Raw genomic sequence first — 27,021 nt, 5'->3', positions numbered from 1 at the left:
TTGACATTTATAAATAAAAATAAAATTGATTTATTGATTAATATTCAAATTATAATTAAGATATACGAAATTGAAAAAGACACCGTCTGTGGGAATCGAACCCACGACCACATGGTTAAAAGCCATGCGCTCTACCAGCTGAGCTAAGACGGCTGTTGTGCGTAATTGCAATTTCTACAGTAATTGGATCGCTTAAGCATTTTGACCTTTAGCAGTTAAACATTTTTTTGAGTACAAGCGAGTCTAAATTACAGAGGTAGAGGATTTCTCTCACACACACACACACACAAAACTATGATGTCATGGAAGTTCGAACCTGAGACCTCTAGTCTGCGAGTCAAAGCCCTTTTTCACTAGACTAAACCTCGTTGGCTTAGTAGTTAAACATTATTTATGAATTTTTGGGTAATTTCAATCCCGTTTTAGGTTCCCACCAATTGAAATTATTAGTTTAATAACATCCAAAAACCTTATTCTTTTTTTATTTTCTTTTTTGTGTTTCCTTTTTCATTTTCTCGTCTTGTCCAAAGGTATTCCTCTGGGAAATCAAACCAACTTGAATAAGTGAAAATAATTGGTCGAACCAAAAATAATAAGATTACTGATGTAGCAACTTCTTATTTGTTGTGAATAAATAGTATCCGAAAGGGCTCATAATGAAAACAAATGTACCATTGTCGCATCAGTTGATATCCAAAAATTTGTGTAATAAGTTATCTCTAACATTACTCAAATGAAATTTGTGAAGAATTGATTATCTAAGCTCAAAGTTGAGAATTAGAATTCATCAACATCCATTCTAAGGTCGTGCTTATAATCTAAGTGTGATTTTCAAAACCGTACTTCTTAACCAAAATCGAGCAAATCCAGTGAAATAGAATCATCATTGTAGAAAAGCGAACTTATTATCAAACATCTCTGACATTTAGCGACATTCGTGAATCGTGGTCACATGATATAGGTTTTTAAGTCAGCCCTAAAGACTGCATTTCAATCTGTCAAAAGCAGCAGCATACATTGAACAAATTGAAAGTTTTCATTTAGAACATATGTATCATAGTCTTCTACCAATCACCATGCGTCTACATCATCTTGAACCACAAGGTTGAAAAGAACCAAGATAAAAACATTTATTAAAAGCCCTTCCACTTCTGGCCGACTGAAGCTGATCTAGATTGGGTGCAAAACATTTGCGCCTTCACCTAAAACCACAACAAATATCGACTATCAATAAATTGAACACCTTGGGTACGCACATATAGAAAAACAGCACTCTGCCCATCATTATTGGTGGAATACAAAAACTATAGCATATATGCAAGCTTTACTTCACTATAGTCAGCTGGTATGAAATAATTATGACAAGAAAAATCTCGACTCAGATTCCTACGAAGGCATCTCGCTTGCACATGTAGGTTTCTTACCCATATGGATTTTCAAAACTAGAATTAACTGGTAATGTATCGTGATCGGCAGTGAACCGTGTAAGCAGCTTAGCCAATTTGTTCATTTGTTTCAAGTTTTCATTAATAGGTTAATCAGCAGATGGTGTCAATACATATTATTGACTACCGAACCATATATAGCACTGTACTCATTAATCCTCACTTCACTGCAGTGGATTGAACAAAAATATACCGTTTGAAGGCCGTGTGGAGATAGTAATTTTCTAACATAACAACCATTTGTGGATTTTCACTTGCAAGGTATCAGAGATCACTGTTAGTCATAGATAAGTGACACGATGAACAATGATGACAGGCCTCAGACATTGTTGACTCGCAACACACTTTACACCTATAGTTTCAGCACTTGTTTTCCAATATGTTAGGCCTTCATGGGAACTATCTTACTACGACTCATTGTTTCAACACTCTATGAAACATACGGGAAAGATGAGAGAGTGTGGGATAAGAGGGGGTAGGAAACTATTTCAAACAAGAGCTCAAATAAAACTTGATTTCATGCTTTTGTTATGATGGAAATCATAAAAACTTTTTCAAAACTTGGGCAGACATTAACAACTACGAACAGAGTAATCAACTAAACGGAAATGCGAATAGTTCATAGAAATCATCAGTGACTGCTGATTATGTAACTCGACCAAATGTAAGCCTGAATTCATTTAAAAGACTTTGAAACAAATTTGAGGCAAAGATAACTATGTCTCTTCATCATGGATGGCTCACTGAAACACCTTAGAACTGGATGTAAGATACATAGTAACAAGTACCTAGATCCAATTTCCATATATGGCCCAAGACAAGAGCACCAAATATCAACACTGACCAAAAAACGATGTCTTTTCAGCAACTCAAACCCTATCACTAATTAATCACATTTCTTCTTTGTTAAAGAAGGGACTCACATAAAAAATGCATATTTACAAGCAATTAAGGAAATGGGTACAAAATTAACTAGCAGTGAGCATCGGATTTTGGATCCATTACTGGTTGAGAAATTAAGAATAATAAATCAAAATAGGGTTGAAATTTAATTTATTAAGAGATTGGGGTTTGAGAGGCGTACTTCTTATGCCTCTGCACGAACTGAGAATTCTTAGCGTCCTCCTCTGCAAAATTTATGGCATCCCCGAAACAATCAAAACAAAACACAGCTTACTGATATCTTGTGTGCGTATGTAAATATGTGTACATAATCAGAGAGAGAGAGAGAGGAAGGGAGAGGGCTAGAGTACCAGTGAGACCGAGAGAAAACTTGGTGATGAGAGTACCGGTGATGGCGAAACCGACCAGGAAAGGCCAATTTCGGTTCCACTCACGCTTGAAGAAGACGGGCCATGGATCGAACTTTCGCATCTTTGATTTTCTCTTCTTTTCTCTCTAACCAAACGGACGGGAAGTGGTGAAACGCTACCTTGGCTTGCGAGCGTTTGTTTCGGTGCGAAGCGAAGCGAGGGTCGTCGGGAGAGGGCCGAAATGATTCTAATATCCTCATAGCTGGGTATCGCCACACGGCTATACTATTAAAATATTCTAATATATTTAGCGTACAGCCGAGCGGCTATACTGTTAAAATATTCGAGTATATTTAAGGAGCACAGCTATACTTTAGAAATATTCGAATATAACTGAGAAGTATCGCCGTGCGGCTATACTGTAAAAATGTTCTGATATATTTAAAGAGTATAGCCGGTGGCTTTGAATCCGCTTTGTTAATACATATAAATCCTTTATTGGTCATTGCCAAATTTTGGAGCCTGTTCTATTTCAACACATACAATTTCTAAGAAACTCCTTTGTGGAGCTATGCTCTGCAGATCTGCAAAAAGCATCGGTGTCGATCCTGCAACTTGCTAAGATATTGAAGCAGGGTTTTTTGACATAGAAGAAGGTATTGCCACCATTAGTACAATCCTCTTGGCTGCTTGTTTCCTTAAATTCAGTTCAGGCAGATAATTTTTTTTGCTATTTCAAGTTGGTTTATGTGTGTGTGGGAGTGTGTACTTTACAAGAAATTATGGTATTTAAAATTTACCAGTGATATTTTCCCTGAAATTCTGCCTCATTTTCTATGGCAAGGAAGCGGTCAAGAAGATATGCGGTTGGCAAGTACACGAGTTGCATTGATCTATGGGTTATTTTTATATCAGCCAACATACCTGATTATGATCTTCATCCATTGCTCTTTACGATCATTCAGATTATAAATGGAGTGGGTGTCTTGTTTTCTGGACCCAGATATTTGCCTTTAAGAATCAAATGCATTCAATGGCTGAATCATCTCTCCTCTTCCACTGGCATTTGCATTCCTGTTGCCTCCATGGTGTTGGATATTCTGGAATATAAAATTGGCGAGGATGTCGGGAAACCTGGAAAAGACACCAATATTTTATGGTCTGTAAAGGTGAGCGATTAGTAACTGGGAATGTAAAGATTAGGGGGCTAATAGTATCTCAAGTGTATAGCCGCACGGCTATACTATTTGTAAAAAATACACCCAGTCACGCCGCGGCTATTATTTTTCAAAACAAAAATATCCCAAGTATAGCCGAGCGGCTATACACTTTTTAAAAACATTTATAAACAAAAAAAAGCGGACCCGCATGACGCCCGCTTCGCCACGTTTAAAAACGGTATAGCCGAGCGGCTATACGCTGGCTATACTATTTTTATTATTGAAAAAATTACCGGTATAGCCGTGCGGCTATACGCTTTAAATATTTTCTGAGTGTGTGAAACAAAAACACCCAAAAAAAAAACCAGCTATGACGATATAAGAGTCATTTCGGCCCTCTCCCGACGACCGCTTCGCTTCGCACCAAAACAAACCTTAGCAAGCCAAGGTAGCGTTTCACCATTTCCCGTCCGTTTGGTTAGAGAGGAAAGAAGAGAAAATCAATCATGCGAAAGTTCGATCCATGGCCCGTCTTCTTCAAGCGTGAGTGGAACCTAAATTGGCCTTTCCTGGTCGGTTTTGCCATCACCGGCACTCTCATTACCTACTTTTCTCTCGGTCTCACTGGTACTCTAGCCCTCTCCCTTTCTCTCTCTCTCTCTCTCTCTCTCTCTCTCTGATTATGTACACATATTTACATACGCACACAAGATATCAGTAAGCTGTGTTTTCTTTTGATTGTATCGGGGATGCCATAAATTTTGCAGAGGAGGACGCTAAGAATTCTCCGTTCGTGCAGAGGCATATGACTGCGAATTTGTATGGAGGAAGAATGATTCCATATGACTGCGATATATATAATATAATATGAACATTATATATTGTATGTTTTATATGCCTCTTCTTAATAGTAAATAGGACTGACTGACTGATACCACTTCGCTCACAAGCTAGTTGTTATAGGTCAAGTGTGTTAATTGTCTCCATTTTCAGAATCCACGGTTAATAGATCTAGTCACTCAAGTGTGTGCCTCATTATGAATCCAAAAAAAGCGCCAATCGTATACTAATTACCTAGTTATGCCGCACAGGAAGTTCGTTATATTCAGAAGCAGCAGATAGGATATGCAAAGACGACCTATAGTACAGAACCTTCTTAAGCATAATGTCATAAAAAGTAAAGGCTTTTAACTTGTGTCTTCACCATCTTTGATGTACCAAAATGTTACAACACAAAAAATAAAATAACACCATGAACCACACAAACAAACATTTAATCCTTCTAATCAGCCAGCAAACAAACAAAAAACTAAAATTTAACCGAGAAAGCATAATGTAACCTTTGATTATCTTGGACAATGAAGCAAAAACGATGGAGTCAAAGAGAGATCCAGTCCACCAGCACCTTTGATTAACGAGAGTGAAGCAATAAAATCAAAGAAGGTAAATTATATAGGGCTTTGAACTAAACCACTTCCTCAATTGGCTCTAAAACCCAATCTCACCAGCAAACCCAAAAAAAAAAAAAAAAATCATAGAAAGGGTAAGAAAAGAAACAAACAGGTAACACTAGGAATTTTTAAACGGGAAACTAAATAGAATACTAAATTAGAAAAGTAAGTGGTATATATATATACCATACGCATATTCAAAAACAGCTAAGTTTTCATCATATTTCCCTTTAAAAAAAAAAAAACAATTATAACTTTCCTGTTTTCTTTCAACAAAATAAGAAAGAAGACAATTATAAGTTTCCTGTTCCTATCAAGATTAATTAGGAAGTTGTATAATACATACATCACTTCACGGATGAATGAAAGCAAATTCATCTCTTGAATATTCCAACCTTCAGCATATATTTCATACCCACAACCAACCATAATAAAACTCCCTTTTGCCGCGGCATCCCTAAACCCTAAATTCCCTTTTGCCTCAATTTAGCATTCCAATACCATGGCCGCCGCTGTTGATTTCACCTCGGGTCAAGACCATGCCTTGATGATGGCTTCACGCCAGGATGAGCTCTTGGCCAAGACATCAAAGATCAAGAAATCTCTGCACAAGATATGGGAGATGGAGAAGTCTTTGGGCGAACTGGCCCGGATATGGGAGATGGAGAATTATCAGGGCGAACTGGGGGAGAACGAGAAATATCTACCCACGCATTTGGCCCTGCTCGATTTGAAGAAATTAATATCGAAAGAGCTTTGCCTACTACGCCCCAGTAGGGCCGGCAGTTGCAAACATGGAGACGTTCATCCTTACCCAAGGTCAGTGCATAGCATACTAGTGGATTTCATATTCTTAATTTTTGTTTCTCTGTAAAATTGTTGATGTTCTTGATTCGCATTGCAGTTTTTTTTATTTTTATTTTATTTTATAAAATTTTGGCCTTCCTTCATTTATTAATATCTCTCTTCTCTATCCAGCTTGCCCATGGAGGGGATGACGGTGAATCAAGGGCAAGAAAGATCTGTGTTTTTAATGGTAAATTTCGTTAGGGGCAAGTACACTGGTGCCTTATATGAAATTAAATTCAATTTCGGAGGAGAACTTAAGGATATGGGAACACCTCGACCTGTAGCCAAGTTCAGCAGTTTTAACGTTCGGGGTGCAAGGATTTTCGATCGCTCCCAACTATATGTTTTTACAGAGGAGGGTTCGGATCAACTTTGCCTTAGGTCATTTGGAGGGTTTATCTTTGATACAAAAACTGGGAATTTAGATCCCTTGACAGAGTCTACCGTACAGTTTAAGCCGCGTGGAACATTTGTTTCGGCATATGGCACACTTTATTTTCTTGAAGGCAAATCGCCCTCGGAACCAAGTCGGTGTCTAGGTTTTGGGAAATACGATCTTGATAAGAAGGATTGGGTGCGAATGCCTTTGTTTCCATTTTCTTATGGATATACCATGAGGGTAACTGGTTATGCTGTTTGTTATGGCCTTATTTTGTATACATTGTCTGACTTGCATCGAAACTTTGATGTCGTTGCTTTTCACGTGGCTAGAAAGGATTGGATACGAGTGGAAGTTGAGACTTATACTCCTTTCGAGGGAGGGCTGTGGTTGTAGGCGAGACTATCTATGCCTTAAATTTGTCTAATGGGGAGGAGATTATAGCATACTCCTTGAAAAGGAAAGAAGATGACAACGGTGGTACTACATATTCACTAGTCCAACTGTTTAAATTGAACGACCTTGAGATTGCTGTTCCGCCATTGCAATTTGGTGAACTTGTGACTGCCTATTTGGTTCATCTAGGGAACCAAGACTTTGTTCATGTTAAGACTGCCACTAACAAAGAATGTGATGAGGTTCAACATGTTTGTATCACCACGTTTCAAATTGTTCAAGGAAGAAGACACATAATTGAGACCTTACATTCAACAATTCTTCCTATGGATATTGAAGCCCGTAATTGGTTCAGCCTTAAGTTCTGCTTTACTCCGTAAGTTTTCTTCACATTTCTCGTATTTTCATCAATAACATTAATTTGTACATTGAATTTTGTTGTTTATGATGATTATGACTCTCAGAGAGTGCGAGGATTATGAACCCGTAGAAGCAGAGAGTGCAGCTAGCACGAAGAAGCCAAAACAAGAAGATGAAATCATTCTGGATGAGAGTTCTTTTATGTGGGAGGTAAAAGGAATGTGTTTACATGAAATTATTTTATTTGTTTAATGACCATGAATCAATAGAGACTGAATTGTTTGCATGTCTATAATTGTTTTTATTAGCCTTCGAGTCTAATTTATCATAATATAATTGAGTTTTGCAGGAAGAAGCAAGCACGAAATAGCTGCTAAACAGCATGAGAAAGCCTCCATGTAGCATGAAAAATGAATCAGAAAAAAACCCAAAGACTGCAAAATGTATTGGATTCGGAATTTTTTTATTTTTGCTTCTTTTATAAAAAAAAAGTGGATGGAAGTAGTGATTACAGTTTATTGAGTAATTTTAATTACTGTCATCTAGGCCATTATTGGCTATTTTGTATTTGTTTTTGTTTAGGATATTGAATTAATGTTCCTTGTTTACTATATAAAATTATCACGCTTTGGTCACGTTTAATTATTTTCAAAGATTCTTGCTTGGAACAATGGATATGTGAATTCTCTCTCCATTGTTCGGCTATGTTGAGGCTACAGGAGGTTTTATATCTCTTTGTTACATATTCACTCTCCATTGTTTGCTACCATTTAATTCACCTGTATGTTACATATTCTTAAATTTGAATTTATTGATACTGGCATTTTTACTGTTTTGTTTGGGTGTTCAAAGCAATTTTGATAAGCAATTTATTGATCTGAACAGTGAAGAGATGAATTGAGAAAATTTTCGAAGATAATATCGATTTTATGGACATTAATGTTTTCACTTGAGAGGTTGCCAAAAATCTGGTTGAAGATCCTAGAGAGAGACATTTGCATTGTTAGAGGGAGTAAAAAGAAGCCAAGAATAATGAAATATTCCAAATATCTTTTTATTTGGAAAGTAAGGTTTTAATTGGATGCTAAGAGATCCTTAATTAATATGAGCAAGAATTACTGTTTTGTTGGCTTGTCACCAGGTGGCGTAGCGATTGAAAGAGAAAAATGAAACAAAGGATTGGATAAGAGTGGAAGTTAACACTTATACTCCTTTCGAGAGAGGGCTGTGGTTTTATGCGAGACTATCTCTGCCTTAAATTTGTCTAATGGTAGCGTACTCCTTGAAAAGGAAAGAAGATGACGGCAGTGGTACTACATATTCAGTAGTCCAACTGTTTAAATTGAAACGACCTTGAGATTGCGGTTCCGCCATTGCAATTTGGTGAACTTGTGACTGCCTATTTGGTTCATCTAGGGAACCAAGACTTTATTCATGTTAAGACTGCCACTAACAAAGAATGCGATGAGGTTCAACATGTTTGTATCACCATGTTTCAAATTGTTCAAGGAAGAGGACATATGATTGAGACCTCACATTCAACGGTTCTTCCTCTGGATATTGATACCCGTAATTGGTTCAGCCTTAAGTTTTTGTTTTACTCTGTAAGTTTTCTTCACATTTCTCGAATTTTCATCAATAACATTAATTTGTATGTTGAATTTTGTTGTTTATGATGATTATGACTCTTAGAGAGTGCGCGGATTATGAACCCATAGTAGAAGTGCGCTCTACCAGCTGAGCTAAGATGGCTGTTGTGTTTAAGACGATCATCGCCGGTCTTGATAGGTAGTTTAAGCTTATCATTATAAGCAATTTCCATTAGGCTTTGGCTTCACCTAATCTTTAAGATTGTGTTCGAACCGATCATAACATAGACTCCATATTCCCTTCCTCAACTCTGTATCATGAGGCAATTCGGAAAAGTCCTTTTGTTGGGAGAACAAATACGATTGTGTTCGAGTTCAATGAAATACTTCTTTTGCCTTCACATCAGAATGTTCTCCAACAACTGACTTCCGATAAAATAAAATCTCACCACAATTTCAAAGTCTTATAATCTTTGACAAACTCAAAGAAGTGGCGACATTCCAACCAACTATTTTTGTTCTCCCCTATTGGAACACTTGGTTCAACGTCCATTGTCCGAAATATCTTTTTTCTTCTCCGTACATCGTTCATCATCATTTTTTAATTGTCCAAAGATCCCTCAACGTTGATTATCTTTATACATTTGTCAATAAATACATAATTACTCCGTGATATAACCCCTTAAATGGATGCGACATACGTCCTTACTACAAACAATACAAAGAATTTATGTCAAATACAATTAAAACTAAACTAAACTACGGCCAAAAGTCATTAAGACGATCAAAACAACATCATCTTTGGCTTCAATAATCTTTAAGATTGTGTTCTGTCCATATTCCCTTCCTCAACTCTGTATCATGAGGCATTTCGGAAAAGTCCTTTTGTTGGGAGAACAAATACGTCCATGGCCGTAAAACAACATCGTCAATAGTTGAACGAGTTCTATGAAATACTTCTTTTGCCTTCACATCAGAATGTTCTCCAACAACTTTTACAAACGCCACCAAAAAAAAAATTTATAAAAAAGAAATGACTAAAATAAAATAAAAGAGATAGAGAACTCACCACAATTTCAAAGTCTTAGAATCTTTGACAAACTCAAAGAAGTGGCGACATTCCAACCAATTATTTTTGTTCCTCCCTGACAATTGGAAGACTTGGTCCAACGTCCATAAAATAAATATCTTTTTTCTTCGCCGTACATCATTCATCATCACTTTTTAATTGATCCAAAGAAACATTGATTATCTTCAGACATTTGTCATAACGATTGGAACACTTGGTCCAACGTTTTAAATATCTTTTTTCTTCTCCGTACATTGTTCATTACGATCCAAAGATCCGTCACATTATCTTCATACATTTGTCGTAACGATGGAACTTCTTAAAATGTCCGAAATATATTTTTTCTTCTCCGTACTTTAACCATCACTTTTTAATTGATCAAAATCCCTCAACGTTGATTATCTCGGACATTTGTCATAACGATTCGAACACTTGGTCCAAATGTCAGAAATACTTCTCCGTACATCATTCATCATCACTTTTTAACTGATCCAAAGATCCCTCAACTTGATTATCTTCAGACATTTGTCATAACGATTGGAACACTTGGTCCAACATCCAGTGTCCAAACTCCTCATACATTGTTCATCATCACTTTTTAATTGATCCAAAGATCCCTTAATTGATTATCTTCAGACATTTGTCGTAACGATTGGAACACTCAATCCAAAGTCCAAAAGATGTCCAAAATATATTTTTTTCTCCTCCATAGTTCATCATCACTTTTTAATTGATCCAAAGATCCCTCAACGTTGATTATCTTCAGACATTTGTCATAACGATTGGAACATTTGGTCCAACGATAAAATAAATATATTTTTTCTTCTCCGACCTCGTTCATCATCACTTTTTAACTAATCCAAAGATCCCTCAACGTTGATTATCTTTAGACATTTGTCAAACGATTGGAACACTTGGTCCAACATCCAGAACCAAAATGACATCATTCATCATCACTTTTTAATTGATCCAAAGATCCCTCATGTTGACTTCAGACATTTTTCAATAAATAAATAATTACTCCGCATTACCATGCGTCTTAAATAAATGCGACATACACACAAGAAATCAACTCAACAAACAATGCAAAGAATTTACAAATACAATTAGAACTAAACAAAACTACTATAACCAATTTTAACAAAATATGATATCTTATATAATCACTCCAAAAGTCGTTAAGACGACCATCGCCAGTCTTGATTTATTTAAGCTTATCATTATAAGCCCTTAGGCTTTGGCTTCAATCTTCGTCCAATGTTTAAGATTGTGTTTGAAGCAATCATAACATAGATATTCCCTTCCTCAACTCTGTAATGAGCAATTCGGAAAAGTCCTTTTGTTGGGAGAACAAATACGTCCACGGCCGTTAAACAATCTACCTAAAATACTTCTTTTGCCTTCAATTAGAATGTTCTCCAACAACTTTGTAAAACGCCAAAAAAAAAAAATTCTATGAGAAAGAAATGAAGTGAAAAAAGAAAAAGATGGATAAAATAAAATAAAAGAGATAGAGAACAACAATTTCAAAGTCTTAGAATACAAACTCAAAGAAGTGGCGACATTCCAACCAATTATTTTTGTTCTCCCTTAACGATTGGAACACTTGGTCCAACATAAAATGTCCGAAATATCTTTTTTCTTCTCCATACATCGTTCGTTCACTTTTTAATTTATCCAAAGCCAGTTGATTATCTTTAGACATTTGCCATACAAACAAAGGTCCAAACTAATCGTTCATCTTCATATAACCCTGTTGAGAAATAACGATTGGAACATAGGTAAATATCTTTTTTCTTCTCCGTACATCGTTCATCATCACTTTTTAATTGATCCAAAGATCTCTCAACATTGATCAGACATTTGGCGAACGCAACTTACCATGATAGCAATACACAAGAAATCAACTCACTACAAACAATACAAAGAATTTATGTCAAATACAATTAAACCTAAACTAAACTACTATAACTAATTTTAACAAAATATGACCAACTATCTTATAGAATCAAAGAGACGATCGCCAGTCTTGGTAGTTAGTTTAAGCTTAGTCCACTTTGGCTTCAGCACCTCATAACATGATCCATATTCCCTTCCTCAACTCTATATCATGACGGAAAAGTCCTTTTGTTGGGAGTGACGGCCGTAGCGAGTCCTATAAAACTTCTTTTGCCTTCACATTAGAATGTTCTCAACAACTTTTACAAACGCCAGAAAAAAAATTTCTATGAGGAAATGAAGGGAAAAAAGAAAATAGATGGATAAAATAAAATAAGAGAGATAAATTTTCAAAGTCTTAGAATCTATAGGGCTTTGAACTTGGTCCAACATCCAAACCTTTTTTCTTCTCCGTGCACGTTCATCATCACTTTTTAATTTATCCAAAGATCATTGATTATCTTGGGACATTTTTCAATAAATACATAATTACTCCGCGAACGCAACTTACCATGATATAACCCCTTAGAATGGATGCGACATACACCAGAAATCAACTCACTACAAACAATACAAAGAATTTATGTCAAATACAATTAAAACTAAACTAAACTACTATAACCAATTTTAACAAAATATAACAAACTACCTTATAGCCCTAAGAACCATCGCCAGTCTTGATAGGTAGTAAAGCTTATCATTATAAGCAATTCAGGCTTTGGCTTCCCTAGCTTCGTCCAATCTTTAAGATTGTGTTCGAAGTGATCTTATAGACTCCATATTCAATTCCTCAACTCTATATCATGAGGCAATTAGGAAAAGTCCTTTTGTTGGGTGAAAAATACGTCCATAAAACAACATCATCAATAGCTGTAGGGCCTTCAATCAGAATTTTCTCCAACAACTTTTACAAACACATTTTGGACTTCTTTGTCGTCAGTGAGAAATATTAGGATTAAACTTGAAACTGTAAAAATAAACCCCAGAACCAATGACATGTTTATCATTTTCAGCATGCAACGTTTCAACAAAATGAAAAAACTCTTTCTGATCCTCCATTATTTACCCAAATGAATTCTTCATAATGCAGGTAATCTACAAGAAAAGATAGAAACAAACAAATATTTAATCCTTTTAATCAGCCAGCAAACAAACAAAAAACTAAAATATAACTGAGAAAACATAGGTAACCTTTGATTATCTTGGACAATGAAGTGGAGTCAAAGTCCAGTCCACCAACCTTTGACAATAAAATCATAAATTATATAGGGCTTTGAACTAAACCACTTCATCAATTGGCCCTAAAACCCAATCTCACCAGCAAACCCAAAACCAAAAAAAATAAAAATAAAAATCATAAAAAGGGTAAGAAAAAAAAAACAAACACACTACTAAATAGAATACTAAATTAGAAAAGTAAGTTTCCATACTCATATTCAAAAACAACTATAAGTTTTCATCGTGTTTCCCTTTTAAAAAAAAAAACAATTATAAGTTTCCTGTTTTCTCTCAACAAAATAAAAAACAAGACAATTATAAGTTTCCTGTTCCTATCAAGATCGATTAGGACGTAATATAAATACATCACTACACGGATGAATGAAAAGCGAATTTATATCTTGAATAAATTCCAATCTTCAGCATATATTTCATACCCACAACCAGCCATAATACCATGGCCGCCGCCGTTGATTCCACCTTATATAAGGCATCCCCAAACCCTAAATTCCCTTTTGCCTCAATTTAGCATTCAAATACCATGGCCGCCGCCGTTGATTCCACCTCGGGTCAAGACCATGCATTGACGTTGGCTTCACGCCAGGATGAGCTCATGCGCAACTTGCACATCGAAGATCAAGAAATCTCTGCACAAGATATGGGAGATGGAGAAGTCACTGGGCGAACTGGCCCGGATATGGGAGATGGAGAATTCTCAGGGCGAACTGGGGGAGAAAGAGCAATATCAACCCACGCTTTTGGCCCTGCTCGATTTGAAGAAATTGATATCGAAAGAGCTTTGCCTACTACGCCCCAATAGGGCCGGCAGTTGCAAACATGGAGCCATTCATCCTTACCCAAGGTCAGTGCATGGCATACTAGTGGATTATCTTCTTAATTTTTGTTTCTCTGTAAAATTTTTGATGTTCTTGATTCGCATTGCAGTTTTTTTTTTTTAATATATAAAATTTTGACCTACCTTCATTTATTAATCTCTCTCTTCTCTATCCAGCTTGCCCATGGAGGGGATGACAGTGAATCAAGGGAAAGATAAATCTGTGTTTTTAATGGTAAGTTTCGTTCGGGGCAAATACACTGATGCCATATATGAAATTAAGTTCAAATTCGGAGGAGAACTTAAGGATATGGCTGCACCTGAACCTGTAGCCAAGTTCAGTAGTTTTAACGTTCGGGCTGCAAGGATTTTCGAACGCTCCCAACTATATGTATTTACAGAAGAGGGTTCGGATAAACGTCGCCTTAGGTCATTTGGAGGGTTTATCCTTAATACGAAAACTGGGAATTTAGATCCTTTGTGAGTCTACAGTAAAATTTAGGCCGCGTGGAACATTTGTTTCAGCATATGGCACAATTTATTTTCTTGAAGAGAGATGGCCCTGGATACTGAAGTCAGAGTCTAGGTTTTGGGAAATACAATCCTGATAAGAAGGATTGGGTGCGAATGCCTTTGTTTCCATTTTCCTATAGATTTATCATGATGGTAACTGGTTATGCCGTTTGTTCTAGCCTTATTTTGTATCAACTGTCTGACATGCATCGAAACTTGGATGTCGTTGCTTTTCACGTTGCTAGAAAGGATTGGATACGAGTGGAAGTTGACACTTATACTCCTTTCCGAGGGAGGGCCGTGGTTGTAGGCGAGACTATCTATGCCATAAATTTGTATAATGCGGAGGAGATTATAGCATACTCCTTGAAGAGGAAAGAAGATGATGACGGTGGTACTACATATTCACTGGTCCAACTGTTTAAATTGAACGGCCTTGAGATTGCGGATCCACCATTGCAATTTGGTGAACTTGTGAGTGCCTGTTTGGTTCATCTAGGGAACCAAGACTTTGTTCATGTTAAGACTGCCACTAACAAAGAATGTGATGAGGTTCAACATGTTTGTATCACCACGTTTCAAATTGTTCAAGGAAGAAGACATATGATTGAGACCTTACATTCAACGGTTCTTCCTATGGATATTGAGACCCGTAATTGGTTTAGCCTTACGCTCTGCTCTACCCCGTAAGTTTTCTTCACATTTCTCGTATTTTCATCAATAACATTAATTTGTAGGTTTAATTTTGTTGTTTATGATGATTATGACTCTCAGAGAGTGCGCGGATTATGAACCCGTAGAAGCGGAGAGTGCAGCTAGCACAAAGCAGCCAAAACAAGAAGATGAAATCATTCTGGATGAGAGTTCTTTTATGTGGGAGGTAAAATGAATGTGTTTACATGAAATTATTTTATTTGTTTAATGACCATGAATCAATAGAGACTGAATTGTTTGCATGTCTATAAGTGTTTTTATTAGCCTTTGAGTGTAATTTATCATAATATAATTGAGTTTTGTAGGAAGAAGCAAGCACGAAATAGCTGCTACACAGCATGAGAAAGCCTCCATGTAGCATGAAAAATCAATCAGAAAAAAAACCCAAAGACTGCAAACGGAATTTTTTATATAAAAAGTGGATGGATGGAGGGATTACAGTTTATTGAGTAATTTTAATTACTGTCATCTAGGCCATTATTGGCTATTTTGTATTTGTTTTTGTTTAGGATATTGAATTAATGTTCCTTGTTTACTATATAAAATTATCATGCTTTGGTCACGTTTAATTATTTTCAAAGATTCTTGCTTGGAACATACTCTCTCCATTGTTCGGCTATCTTGAGGCTACACTAGGTTTTATATCTCTTTGTTACATATTCACTCTCCATTGTTTGCTACCATTTAATTCACCTGTATGTTACATATTCTTAAATTTGAATTTATTGATATTGGCATTTTTACTGTTTTGTTTGGGTGTTCAAAGCAATTTTGATAAGTAATTTATTGATCAGAACAGTGAAGAGATGAGAATTGAGAAAATTTCCGAAGATAATATCGATTTTATGGGCATTAACGTTTTCACTTGAGAGGTTGTCAAAAATCTGGTTGATTTTGTTAGTCGGTTGAAGATTCTAGGGAGAGACATTTGCATTATTAAAGGGAGTAAAAAGAAGCCAAGAATAATGAAATATTCCAAATATCTTTTTATTTGGAAAGTAAGGTTTCAAACTTTTAATTGGATGCTAAAAGATCCATAATTAATATGAGCAAGAATTACTGTTTTGTTGGCTTGTCACCGGGTGGTTTTGAAATTGGAATTTTCATTAATTTTCCCTTTAATTTTGTTTATATTAAGCAAAATAGGGGCAAGTAGGGGCAAACTATATAGTCCGAGGACGTTGAGGATGGAAAGGAATGGTAAACTGTGAGACAGTGGTGGTTCATGAGATTACGGAGAAGAATGACAAACTTAGGCAAGAAAAGAAACTCAGTACACAAGAAAGGAATGAGTTGGGTGCGGTGAGTTGCCATGATTGGGAACTTGCACAGAGTTTGATTATGTCAGCTGATCCACAAATTCTTAACTATGCTTTTGCTTTGTGCATCACTTTGGGTTCAGTATGGTTAAGAGCTTCATGGGGTCTTATGAAAATAGTATAGCCGAACGGCTATACTACTTAAACTATCCCGGCAATGCCGCGCGGATATATAACTGTTATTCCATAAAAGGAATCCCAGTATAGCCGGTCGGCTATACTATGTATAAAACAAAAGGGCCTGGCGTTAGCGCTCATTTTGCCACCTGTCAAAAATTGTACAGCCGACCGGCTAGACTATTTTTAACAAAACCGGGGTATAGCCTCACGGCTATATTATTTTATTATAAAAAATCCATGTATAGCCGCGCGTACTATTTATCATTATTATTATTTTTAAAAGGCCTGTGCTAGCGCCCATTTCGTCACATGTCAAAAATAGTATAGCCGCGCGGCTATACTATTTATATAATAAAACTGTAGTATAGCTTACACCCTTTAAATTCAATTTGCCATACCTAAAACCCTTCACTTTTTGTTCGTATAAGTAAAAACCCATGACTAGGATCCAACTCAGCAAGTTACCTAATTAAGCATAAAATCTGATTTATTGTACTTTTCAGATTCCAAAAATACCCCCAACTAAGCCATTATTGCATTTTGTATATTAATGTAGGAATCAATATGAAACAGTTTTTATTGGATTGTATATAATGACTATTATAAAATGGTTGTAATAGATGTAGGAATTAATTTTGGAACTATACAAAAATTCAAATTTGGACCACCCACACCATACTAATTATGCTTTTTATCGTATGAAAAGTGTACGTGTTTTACATGTACATGTTTCAAATTCTTATGCTTTTTTCTATGCCTATTATTTGTTTTATCAAACGTAACCTATTTTCTCTCTCCAAATAACTTACCAATTTTTTTCCTCTAATAATGTACCTATCTTTCCTCTTCAAATAATGACCTATATTTTATATAAATTATTGTGTACCTATTTTTAATTATGAAAAATATACGCAATTACAAAGTAACTGACTTTTTTTTTTGTAAATAATATACCTATATTTTATATGTATATATTTATATTATATTTTTCATAGGTTATTGGATATGTAATTTACATTTTTTTTTTGTGTGTGGCAATTTTAGGGGGCGAGATCAACTAAAAGAAATGGGGTGATTGATATGCTATTAATAGGGAGTATATTAATTACAATTATGTTGCTTGATTTCTTAAAAACATATAAATACTTTGTAGGACAACGTAGTTATTTATTGCTAGGGGATAGGTCCTCTCTATAAAAAACTATACAAAAAGAACCACCCACCCGCTTTTTATATGTACGTGTTTTACATGTACATGTTTCAAATTCTTATGGATGTTAATTCTCTTGAAGGCGTTGCATTTCTTCTTTGTAGGACTTTATTGCTAGGTCCGATGACAATGGGGATTTAGCTCCTGAGCTAAGGGCTTTTCTTCAGGGGTGAGTATTGGTCAGTGGAAGCTTACTTGGATGGAATAAGACAAGGACAAGAACATTACATGAACATTGTGAGGATTTTAGATCTTCTGGCCCCCAAGCTGAGGGTAGCAATTGCGTACCTGCTGCTATATAGGGAGTGTGTCAAGGCAGGTGGATGTTTGGTGTCACAAAGGTTGAGAGGGCAGCTTGTTGAAGCTGTGACAAGGCTTGGTGATGGGATCCTTGATTGTACTTATTTTGGCTTTGATCTTGAAAGAAACCATCAACAAAGGTGTGGCTACATGCATGACAATACTAAGGAATATTAACCACGTAACAAGGTGCTTATTACCATTGACAAGTTCAAAAAGTACGAATTTAGTAACAGGGTTTCACATATGACAGTTTTTTTCTTCTCTCCATTTCAACTTTCACATAGCAATTCAAAGCATATATACGCAAGGCCAATACGACTGTTTTTGAACTGCTTCATTCAATATTTTTCTTTTATAAGAACTTCTCTTCTCCCCTCACCATTTCGGCTAACTGCAAGTTTTTCCATTCATTCAACTCATTATCCCTCCCTCTCCACTTCGACTAACCCCAAAAGTATTTCCATTCATTCAACATGTTTGCCCGAAATAATAACATTGGCAATGCATAAATTCTTCGTTACCATGATTGAACGTCATAGGTTTTGTTGGATAATTAAAGTGAGTGGTAAATTTGGAATTTTGAATAGTGTGTGAGGTTATAATGAGCAGAAAAATGAATTCTGGATGGGTTAGTGATCGAGCATTCTGAATATCACCTCCCACCCGAAAGACAAAATGTGAGGCCTACTTACTTATGAATTGCTTGATGTAAAGTAAACGCGTTCAATTCATGATTTTAATTCCAATTGCGAATTAGTACACCCTCCATGAGTTTATTTGAAGCACAACAGTTGCCATGTACTTGAGTCCCAATTAATTTATAATTCCACATTACATTGTAACCTATTCATTTAAAAAGGGCAGGAAATGAAAAAGCATGGCGCCCGCCATTTTATTTGGCAGGAAAAAACGGTACTTTGAAATAGCGGGAAATACACTTTTTATTCGAATTGTAAATATCAAAATTCCCAGTTTAAATTTCCGAAATCTTTACACGCCCAACAAAGTTTCATATCCCGCCACAAAACAAAACCACGATCCACGCTACGCGTGTTCCCAAACAACACCCGCCATCGATCCCACTTTATCAACGTCTCAAAATCACCCAAACCCAAACCCAAGGATCAACGCCTTCACCCGCTCCCGCTATAAATAGACTCCTCCCACTCATCCCATTACCACACCGCACAATCATTTCACATTCTCAGTAACTCCATCTGCAAAACGACGCCGTGAGCTTCCAAGATGTCTGGCCGTGGAAAGGGAGGTAAGGGCCTGGGCAAGGGCGGAGCCAAACGGCACCGTAAGGTCCTTAGAGACAACATCCAGGGCATCACCAAGCCTGCGATTCGAAGGCTTGCCAGACGAGGAGGCGTGAAGAGAATCAGCGGCCTCATCTACGAAGAGACCAGAGGTGTTCTCAAGATCTTCTTGGAGAACGTGATTCGCGACGCCGTGACTTACACCGAGCACGCTCGGAGGAAGACGGTGACCGCCATGGATGTCGTCTACGCGCTCAAGAGGCAGGGCAGGACCTTGTACGGATTCGGGGGTTAATTTTGTAAATGCAGGGATCGAATTTTAAACGGTCCAGATTCCGCGATGTAATTTTTCGCTATGATTCGAAATCCAAGTGTCTTTTCTTTGTTTGCACTTTGCCAGTAGCACTGAGTAGTTGTAACGTCCCATTCAATCGCGATCGCCATCATTTTGTTTTTTATAAATTTTATTTACCGGCAAACAAAAAAAAAACAAATGCTGTTATTGTGGGCCCGGCAATTTCTGGACCGCTAAACTTTTCTGACGTGGCATAATTATTTTTGTGGGGCCCGCTACTAAGCCGACAGACCCCAATCTCGTCGTTGTCGAGAGTTCAATCTTAACCCGTAAACCCACCGAAGTCGGCTGGGAACGCCAAACCTTCCTCTCCTTTCTCTATGCCATCTCTCGAAGGCCAACGATTTACGGTGGTATATCCGTAATTACCGGATTGGGCGATGGGCATTCCGTGCGACGACGTCGTTGTGATCAAGGAGGGCAAGACTCCCAGCGAGCCCTCCGTCGTCACGGTCAATTGTCCCGACAAGGCCGGCCTCGGCTGCGACCTCTGCAGAATTATCCTCCAGTTTGGCCTTTGCATTACGAAGGGAGGTAATTGATAATTTGATCTCTCATTTTCTCACCTGGTTTTTTGGAAATTTCATGGTTGGGTTTGTGATTTTAGATTTTGGTTTTTGTGTGGTGTAGATTTTTCGACGGATGGAAGATGGTGTTATATAGTGTTGTGGGTTGTTCCCCATCACAGCTCGCTCAAGGTTGATTGGGAGAGCTTGAAGGATCGGCTTTCCTCTGCGTGCCCACCTTCGTGTTTCTTCTCTTTTTACCTCAGTCAAGTCTCTAATGTCCCCACACCTCCTCCAGTCTATCTGTTGAAGTTTTGGTGCCATGACCAGAGAGGCTCACTGCATGGTAAACATCATTACTTTCTCGTTACTTGTTCTTGTTTTTTTATTTTATTTTATTTTTCTTTAATTTTTTATGCATTTATATGTTTGAGTAATGAAGAAGTTATTGTTTTGTACACATGTAGATGTTACCAAAGTCCTCTGTGAGCTTGAAATTCTGATTCAAAGAGTCAAAGTGATGCCCACCCCAGATGGCAGAGTTTTGGACCTCTTCTTCATCACAGATTGCTTGTGAGTTTTCCGATGCAAGGATTTGCACCTTCAGAAAATTGCATATCAGTATTGTAGTTATTAATTTTAGCAACCATAGTAATCAGGAACTATCCACCTTTGCTTCAATTCTCGTATTTGTTTCTGTTCCAAGCATGCTTGACATTAAGGTGCCGGTGTTTGCTGTTTAATATTTGTCTGGATTGCGAATAACTCTTAAGACATTGAGATTAGATGCCAGTCTTAAGATCTTCCTGTTGGCTGTGACCCTTTTGAGTTAGTTATTCCCACAGTTTTAAACAAATGCATTAGCTTGGAAATACATAGGATGAATTGTCTGATCTGGTTATAGTTTTTAACTCCTCCATTTTTGCTGGGACAACCACATATGTATTCTGGCTTATTAGTGTTTTGCATTTCTTCTCGTAGTATTTTGATTTTGGATATTTATTGTAACCAAACTTGGGAATTCTTTTATGTTTAATGAGAATTCGTTGTCTCAACAATCGCTTCATAAGGGTAGTTTCTGAAAGTGCATAATTTGATGAAATAGTAATTGCTCAGAAATGTTGGTTATACTTTGCAACAGTTATTGACCCCCATTATTTGGTGCCATATAATTTCAGGGACTTGTTACACACAAAACAGAGGAGAGATAACATTTGTGAGCATCTGATGGCTGCTTTAGGAGAGTATTGTATCACCTGTGAGCTTAAGTTGCCAGGGCCTGAGTATGAAAGTCTGCAGGGGAATTCTTCTCTTCCACCAGCCATTGCTGAAGAATTATTTAGCTATCAGCTGAAGGATGAGGAAGCCTATCCAAAAGCTATCAGCTCAAATATGGGAGCGGTAAAAAAGGCTAGTATTACAGTGGATAACTCATTGAGCCCTGTTCATACAGTGCTGCAAATACAGTGTGTTGATCAAAAGGGCCTCTTGTATGACATTCTGAGGACTTCCAAGGATTGCAATATTCAGGTACTTTTTCATGATGTGTTGGAATATATTTACTAAGTACCATTTTTCAGTGCTTGCACCTGTAGATGTTTAATAAAAAGAATCTTCAGTTTTGCTTTTCAGTGGTCATAACTACCCTATTGAATGTGTCTTTTCTTTTGTGTTAGAATACTTATATATGTTTGCAATTTAAAAGTTTACTGATAGAAGTCTTTGTTGTTTCTCATTTAGATCGCTTATGGTAGATTCTCTTCAACTAAGAAAGGCTTCCGAAATTTGGACCTATTTATTCAGCAAACAGATGGAAAAAAGATTGGGGATCCCGAAAGTCAGGTTGCATTGTGTTCTCGTTTAAAGGAGGAGATGGTTCACCCATTGCGAGTGATCATTGCCAATAGGGGCCCAGATATCGAACTCCTAGTTGCTAATCCAGTTGAGTTATGTGGAAAGGGGAGGCCCCTTGTGTTCTATGATGTTACCCTAGCACTAAAAAAATTGAGAGTATCTATTTTCGCGGTAAGAATTTGTTCTGAGTTTCCTGTCATTTTGTGGCATGCCCCCTTTCTTTATCTCATTATTTCATTGCTGATGTGTAGGCTGAAATTGTAAGGCATTCAACTTTAGATTGCCAGTGGGAAGTCTACAGATTTCTTCTGGATGATAGTCGTGAATTTCCGTTGGCAAGCAAACAAGCTAGAGGTAAGATTGTAGAGAAAGTTAGAAGAACCTTGATGGGGTGGTGAACTGTTAATTTTCTCCCCTTTTGAGGATTGCAGTCTTCCCATTTAGTGAGTGTGCTGTACAGCAGTTCCATAAAAATAGTTATAGTTATCTGCACTAGAGGAGTGTAGAGTCTCTACTGGCTATTTTAGGATGAAGTTCACGGTTGTGTACTAGGACACTTCTGTGAGACTGCAGAACTATGTTTGTAGCTTTTGCCGCAAGGCTTGCCGTCCTGCATATGTACTTCTGTTTTGTTCAAGTTTGGAACATATGTGTATGTTGTATTTTCATCTTCCAACTGCTTATATCGAATGGAAATGTATTTTCTGTTTTCTTTGTATCCTGAGATGTGTTCATCTGAAAATGATGATTTCTGCTGATTTGGTGGTTATGGTTCAGCAGCATAGAGAGAACTGCCACCTCCCATGCTACCGTCCTTTTCAATGATATGAGACTGAACTGGAACTGCAGGTTACAGCATGTTCAGAGCCTCCTCCTACTGTAAGGGGTTCTTTGCTGAATGATTTAGTTCGGTTCGCTAGGCCCAAATAATTTGTTTGGGTCTTTCATCATCCTCCATGTTTCTACTCACCACACCCAACCCAATTGCCAAAAACATTTCCGGGTTTTTCATATTTTAGATTTTCTTTTCAATTTCTTATTTTATCCCATGGCTTTGCAAAAAATTAAAAAATTCAGCAGGCAAGGAGAATGGGAAGAAGTTATTTGCTCTTTAAGTTCATTTTAAGAAAGAAAAAAAAACATAAATGAGTAACATTATTTATTTGACGGCTATAAAAGTGGGTTTTTTTCTACATTAAAATTTTGAGAGTTTAAAGAAACTTCATGCTTATTCAATGAAATAATTTTAAACTTAAAAATAACATTTATTGGCCTCTGGAAAGGTGGCAATTTGCAAACACCAACTCCAAACACAGCCTTACGACACACGTACACATGGAGGTAAACTGTGCCGTCGTACAAATCACGCTCATCCTCGTCGAGAAATGAAGAAATAAATGCGCTGCTCTCCGCTTCCAAATCCCCAATTCCTTTACTCTAGGGTTTCCTCCTCATCTTCTGCTTCATTTGCATCTCAACTTTAGCGGTTTCCCTTAGACATGAACTAAGGTACTTACTCTTCCGTTAGACATATATTGCATGTGTTTGTGTATTTGGTTTTGAGTTTTGAAGAAATCGCTCTGCCAGTGAATTTAAGAGTATGCTTTGTTTCCTCTTCCTTTTTGTTCTTGGGAATACAGCAGACAGAGATGAAATAAGAAAACAAAGAGCTCCTTTGATGGTGCTGTGATTAGAGTTTTTTTATTTTTAAATTTATTTATTTATGGCTTCAGGTAAACTTTCGAATTTGAAGGTGTTGGTATATCGTAAAATGAAGTTTGAAGGTTGAGATTCATACGCTTGTTAGTTTGAGTATAAACCCTGTAGGTCAGAACTTAGAATTTTGTTAGAATCCAGATTGGAATGATTGTGAATGGTCCTGGTTTCTTGTAGTTATTTTATTGTGGTTGTATTAGCAGTTTGGAGATTCGTTGGGCAGGGGGTTGCTGCTTTCGGGAGCTGGGGCTTGTTTTGGATTCTTTTCTTCCTAGAAAAAGATATTGTTAAGGTATTTCCTTGAAGGTTTACTTGGTGATCTCTAACATGAGTCTGAATAGAAGCCAAAGCCCAGAACGAGGCAAGAGGTTCCGCAGCAGTGAATGCGCATCTTACCGTGATGCCCCATATCCTAGAGAGCGCCGCAGTCATCGGTATCCTATCCCATTTAGCGTTCTAATATTTTGTTTTTAGTGTGCTTACTTTTTGAGCATGCGTTTTCTTAATGCTCTTATTATAAAAATTTGATTGCTAATGAATCACAGTTTTCATATATTGCACCCGAACTTTGATTTCTTGATATTTGAACTCCATAATTTTGTTAAAACTGAGATAGTCCATTGCTACTTCATCTTTAGTTTCATATCACAATTGATTATTCTGTTGTTGTCCAGGCAAGATTATCTTTGCAATAAATGTAAACGGCCAGGGCATTTTGCCAGGGATTGTTCGAATATGACTGTCTGCAACAACTGTGGACTTCCTGGGTGAGAATGTTTAATTTCTGCCAAACCTTTCATTTTTCATGTAAGGTTTAGAATTGTAGAAAATAGGTAAGCATGGAGAACGGCAAATCCTGATAACCAATTACTAAGAGTTCTGTCTTTTTTTTTTTTTTTTTTTTTTGCAGTAAGTGTTTTTGATTTTCAAGTCCTATATATTGTATCAGCCACCTTGCTGCTGAATGCAACTCAATAACTATGTGCTGGAACTGTAAGGAGCCTGGGCATCTTGCAAGCCAATGCTCAAATGATCCAGTCTGTCATATGTGTGGTAAGATAGGGCACCTGGCTCGGGATTGCGCGAACCCTAGTCTTCCAGCCCATGATGCCAGACTCTGCAACAACTGTTACAAGCCAGGTCATATTGCAGTGGATTGCACAAATGAGAAGGCTTGTAACAATTGTCGGAAACCTGGTCACCTTGCTCGCAACTGCCCCAACGAACCTGTTTGTCACACCTGCAACATAGCAGGTCACATTGCCCGCCAGTGCGCCAAGTCAAACCGGGCATCAGACATTGGAGGCCCTTTCCACGACATTATGTGCTGTAATTGTGGGCTGCCAGGCCATGCGATCCGAGAGTGCGTATCCATTGTCATCTGCAACAACTGTGGTGGAAGGGGTCATCAAGCTTATGAGTGCCCTTCTTCTGCCTTGATATGTGGTCGTCATGGCATCCGTAAGTATTGACCACCTAATGGGTAGAGGTCTCATTTGTAGGATTTGCTTCTCAAGTTGTGCTACAGCAATTATGGATCTATCTATATTCTAAATTTCAGCCATATGTCTCTTCTCACATACATTCTTTTGTAGTTGATGTAGGATATCTCTTCCTTCAAAATCCGTCATATGATATAATGTGTGAGATGATTTTCTTAACCAATCTGAGTTTCTACAGTAGTATTAGTCTTGGCCATTGGAGTTGGAAATTTGGCCTTCAACATAAGTTGCTGGGCTGTTGCCTGGGCTTTTGAATGAAAATTTCATCATATTTTCATGGCAGAAAGAAAAGTAAAAGACTAGTTTAAAGTTGCTCTCAACTAACCACAAGGTGAGGTGCCGTTGGCAAATTGCTACCTCCAGTTGGTGAGCTATCTAGTGCCGGAATAGTAGGGATTTAAAACACTTTGTGACTAGGGACAAGCCGAACCTCGAGCGAAAATTAATCTTATCTTTCGGGTGTGGGGACTCTCGTGGCATTTAAAAAAAAAAAAGAAGTCACGCTCTACTGCAGCTTCAATTGACCAGTCAATGCGACGAAGAGAAACAACCATTTTTCAAAGACTGCAATACAAGCCCGGAACTTCGAATATTCCATCGACTTTTGAAATTTCAGACACTACAATACAACCAATTTCTGAGAGAGCGAGAGAAGAGAGAGAGAGAGAGAGAGATGTGCACGTTAGAGAGAAAAGGCAACATCTTCATCCTGACGCTAACAGGCCCGGGCGAGCACAGGCTCAACCCCACTCTCATCGACTCAATCCAATCCGCACTAACCCAAGTCCGGGCCGCCGTGACCCCCACCTCCGCATCGTCGTCACCGGCAGCCTTAATCACCACCGCACATGGCAAGTTCTTCTCCAACGGCTACGATCTCTCCTGGGCCCAGTCATCCCAATCCCGGACCTACCTCATGGACGCCAAGCTCCGGTCCCTCGTCTCCGACTTCATCTCGCTCCCCGTGCCCACCATCGCCGCCGTATCAGGCCACGCCTCCGCCGCCGGTTTCATCCTCGCTCTCAGCCACGATCACCTCCTCATGAGGCGAGACCGCGGCTTCATCTACATGAGCGAGCTCGACATCGAGCTCATTTTGCCGGCTTGGTTCTTGGCTCTGATCGAGAGCAAGGTCGGCTCGCCGAGGGCTCGGCGCGACCTGTTGCTCAGAGCCGATAAGGTGACGGCTGACGTGGCAGTGAAGAAGGGGATTATCGACTCGGCGCACGATAGCGCGGAGGAGACGATTGAGGCCGCGGTGAGATTAGGGGAGGAGTTGGTCGGGCGGAACTGGAATGGACACGTGTACGCTCAGATTCGCATGGACTTGTTGTCTGAGGTTTTAGATGAGATCCGAGGGGATAACGGTACTGGCACGAGATCGAAACTGTAGATAATGGGTCGAGTCGGGTGGGGATATTGGACATTTTGGGCCAATACGGGTCGTGGAGTTGAAGATTTTAATAAATCTGGGATGGTCCGCTTGGCCCAACATGCTCAGTTTTCTGCTTTTGTCTTACAATTTATTTATAAATTTGTATACAATTTATGTGTGGAAGTCGTCCTATGTAGACCTCCCAAACTTTTCTTGTAATATTTATAAAATAATATATAAAAAGATGGTTATCCAGTCGAATATACTTTATTAAAAATTTTTTTTTAATACAAGAAATATTAGAGAGGATGATTTTTACACAAACATTGT

At 37.8% G+C, this 27,021-nt stretch overlaps 7 protein-coding genes, 1 non-coding gene and 1 pseudogene across 11 annotated transcripts; 7 read left to right on the top strand and 2 right to left on the bottom strand.

Moving 5' to 3' along the window:
* Positions 1-80: 80 nt before the first annotated feature.
* Positions 81-153, bottom strand: TRNAK-UUU (transfer RNA lysine (anticodon UUU)). Its single transcript has one exon. It is a non-coding gene; the product is annotated as a tRNA-Lys (tRNA).
* Positions 154-902: 749 nt separating this feature from the next.
* LOC103332628 (ATP synthase small subunit 6, mitochondrial-like) lies at positions 903-2,928 on the bottom strand. Its single transcript, XM_008235376.3, has 3 exons — positions 2,699-2,928; positions 2,530-2,572; positions 903-1,202 (listed from the first exon to the last, which is right to left on the bottom strand). The coding sequence occupies exons 1-3, from the start codon at positions 2,817-2,819 to the stop codon at positions 1,199-1,201; spliced, it is 168 nt and encodes a 55-aa protein (XP_008233598.1). The 5' UTR covers positions 2,820-2,928; the 3' UTR covers positions 903-1,198.
* A 1,362-nt stretch (positions 2,929-4,290) lies between these two features.
* Positions 4,291-4,729, top strand: LOC148917430 (ATP synthase small subunit 6, mitochondrial pseudogene; annotated as a pseudogene).
* Positions 4,730-5,550: 821 nt separating this feature from the next.
* On the top strand, positions 5,551-7,741 carry LOC103332627 (uncharacterized). The gene is made up of 4 exons (XM_008235375.3): positions 5,551-6,128; positions 6,288-7,309; positions 7,398-7,503; positions 7,643-7,741. Exons 1-2 carry the CDS (start codon positions 5,812-5,814, stop codon positions 6,931-6,933), a joined length of 963 nt encoding a protein of 320 aa, XP_008233597.2. The 5' UTR covers positions 5,551-5,811; the 3' UTR covers positions 6,934-7,309; positions 7,398-7,503; positions 7,643-7,741.
* Positions 7,742-13,543: 5,802 nt separating this feature from the next.
* LOC148917429 (uncharacterized) lies at positions 13,544-15,760 on the top strand. Its single transcript, XM_089053240.1, has 4 exons — positions 13,544-13,969; positions 14,120-15,141; positions 15,230-15,335; positions 15,475-15,760. The coding sequence occupies exons 2-4, from the start codon at positions 14,570-14,572 to the stop codon at positions 15,493-15,495; spliced, it is 699 nt and encodes a 232-aa protein (XP_088909366.1). The 5' UTR covers positions 13,544-13,969; positions 14,120-14,569; the 3' UTR covers positions 15,496-15,760.
* Positions 15,761-19,288: 3,528 nt separating this feature from the next.
* On the top strand, positions 19,289-19,774 carry LOC103332626 (histone H4). Its single transcript, XM_008235374.3, has one exon. It carries the CDS (start codon positions 19,367-19,369, stop codon positions 19,676-19,678), a length of 312 nt encoding a protein of 103 aa, XP_008233596.1. The 5' UTR covers positions 19,289-19,366; the 3' UTR covers positions 19,679-19,774.
* A 153-nt stretch (positions 19,775-19,927) lies between these two features.
* ACR9 (ACT domain-containing protein) lies at positions 19,928-22,816 on the top strand. Its single transcript, XM_008235372.3, has 6 exons — positions 19,928-20,272; positions 20,369-20,590; positions 20,712-20,817; positions 21,423-21,774; positions 21,985-22,269; positions 22,350-22,816. The coding sequence occupies exons 1-6, from the start codon at positions 20,119-20,121 to the stop codon at positions 22,494-22,496; spliced, it is 1,266 nt and encodes a 421-aa protein (XP_008233594.2). The 5' UTR covers positions 19,928-20,118; the 3' UTR covers positions 22,497-22,816.
* Positions 22,817-23,465: 649 nt separating this feature from the next.
* Positions 23,466-25,394, top strand: LOC103332624 (uncharacterized). 4 transcript variants are annotated; one of them, XM_089051653.1, is made up of 5 exons: positions 23,466-23,607; positions 23,739-23,831; positions 24,018-24,248; positions 24,489-24,581; positions 24,764-25,394. In XM_089051653.1, exons 3-5 carry the CDS (start codon positions 24,142-24,144, stop codon positions 25,284-25,286), a joined length of 723 nt encoding a protein of 240 aa, XP_088907779.1. In that variant the 5' UTR covers positions 23,466-23,607; positions 23,739-23,831; positions 24,018-24,141; the 3' UTR covers positions 25,287-25,394. The 4 variants fall into 4 exon arrangements, with proteins under 4 accessions (XP_088907779.1, XP_088907780.1, XP_008233593.2 ...); XM_089051654.1 differs by lacking the exon at positions 23,739-23,831 and having other exon boundaries at positions 23,472-23,607; positions 24,038-24,248; XM_008235371.2 differs by lacking the exon at positions 23,739-23,831 and having other exon boundaries at positions 23,472-23,607.
* A 426-nt stretch (positions 25,395-25,820) lies between these two features.
* ECI1 (delta(3), delta(2)-enoyl CoA isomerase 1) lies at positions 25,821-26,952 on the top strand. Its single transcript, XM_008235370.3, has one exon. It carries the CDS (start codon positions 25,990-25,992, stop codon positions 26,707-26,709), a length of 720 nt encoding a protein of 239 aa, XP_008233592.2. The 5' UTR covers positions 25,821-25,989; the 3' UTR covers positions 26,710-26,952.
* Positions 26,953-27,021: the final 69 nt, after the last annotated feature.

This window comes from Prunus mume, linkage group LG5 (genome assembly GCF_029339155.1).
Source record: "Prunus mume cultivar Tortuosa linkage group LG5, ASM2933915v1, whole genome shotgun sequence".
NCBI classification, from domain to species: domain Eukaryota; kingdom Viridiplantae; phylum Streptophyta; class Magnoliopsida; order Rosales; family Rosaceae; genus Prunus; species Prunus mume.
The sequence above is the reverse complement of the archived record's forward strand: the minus strand, read 5'-3'. Positions and strand labels throughout refer to the sequence as shown.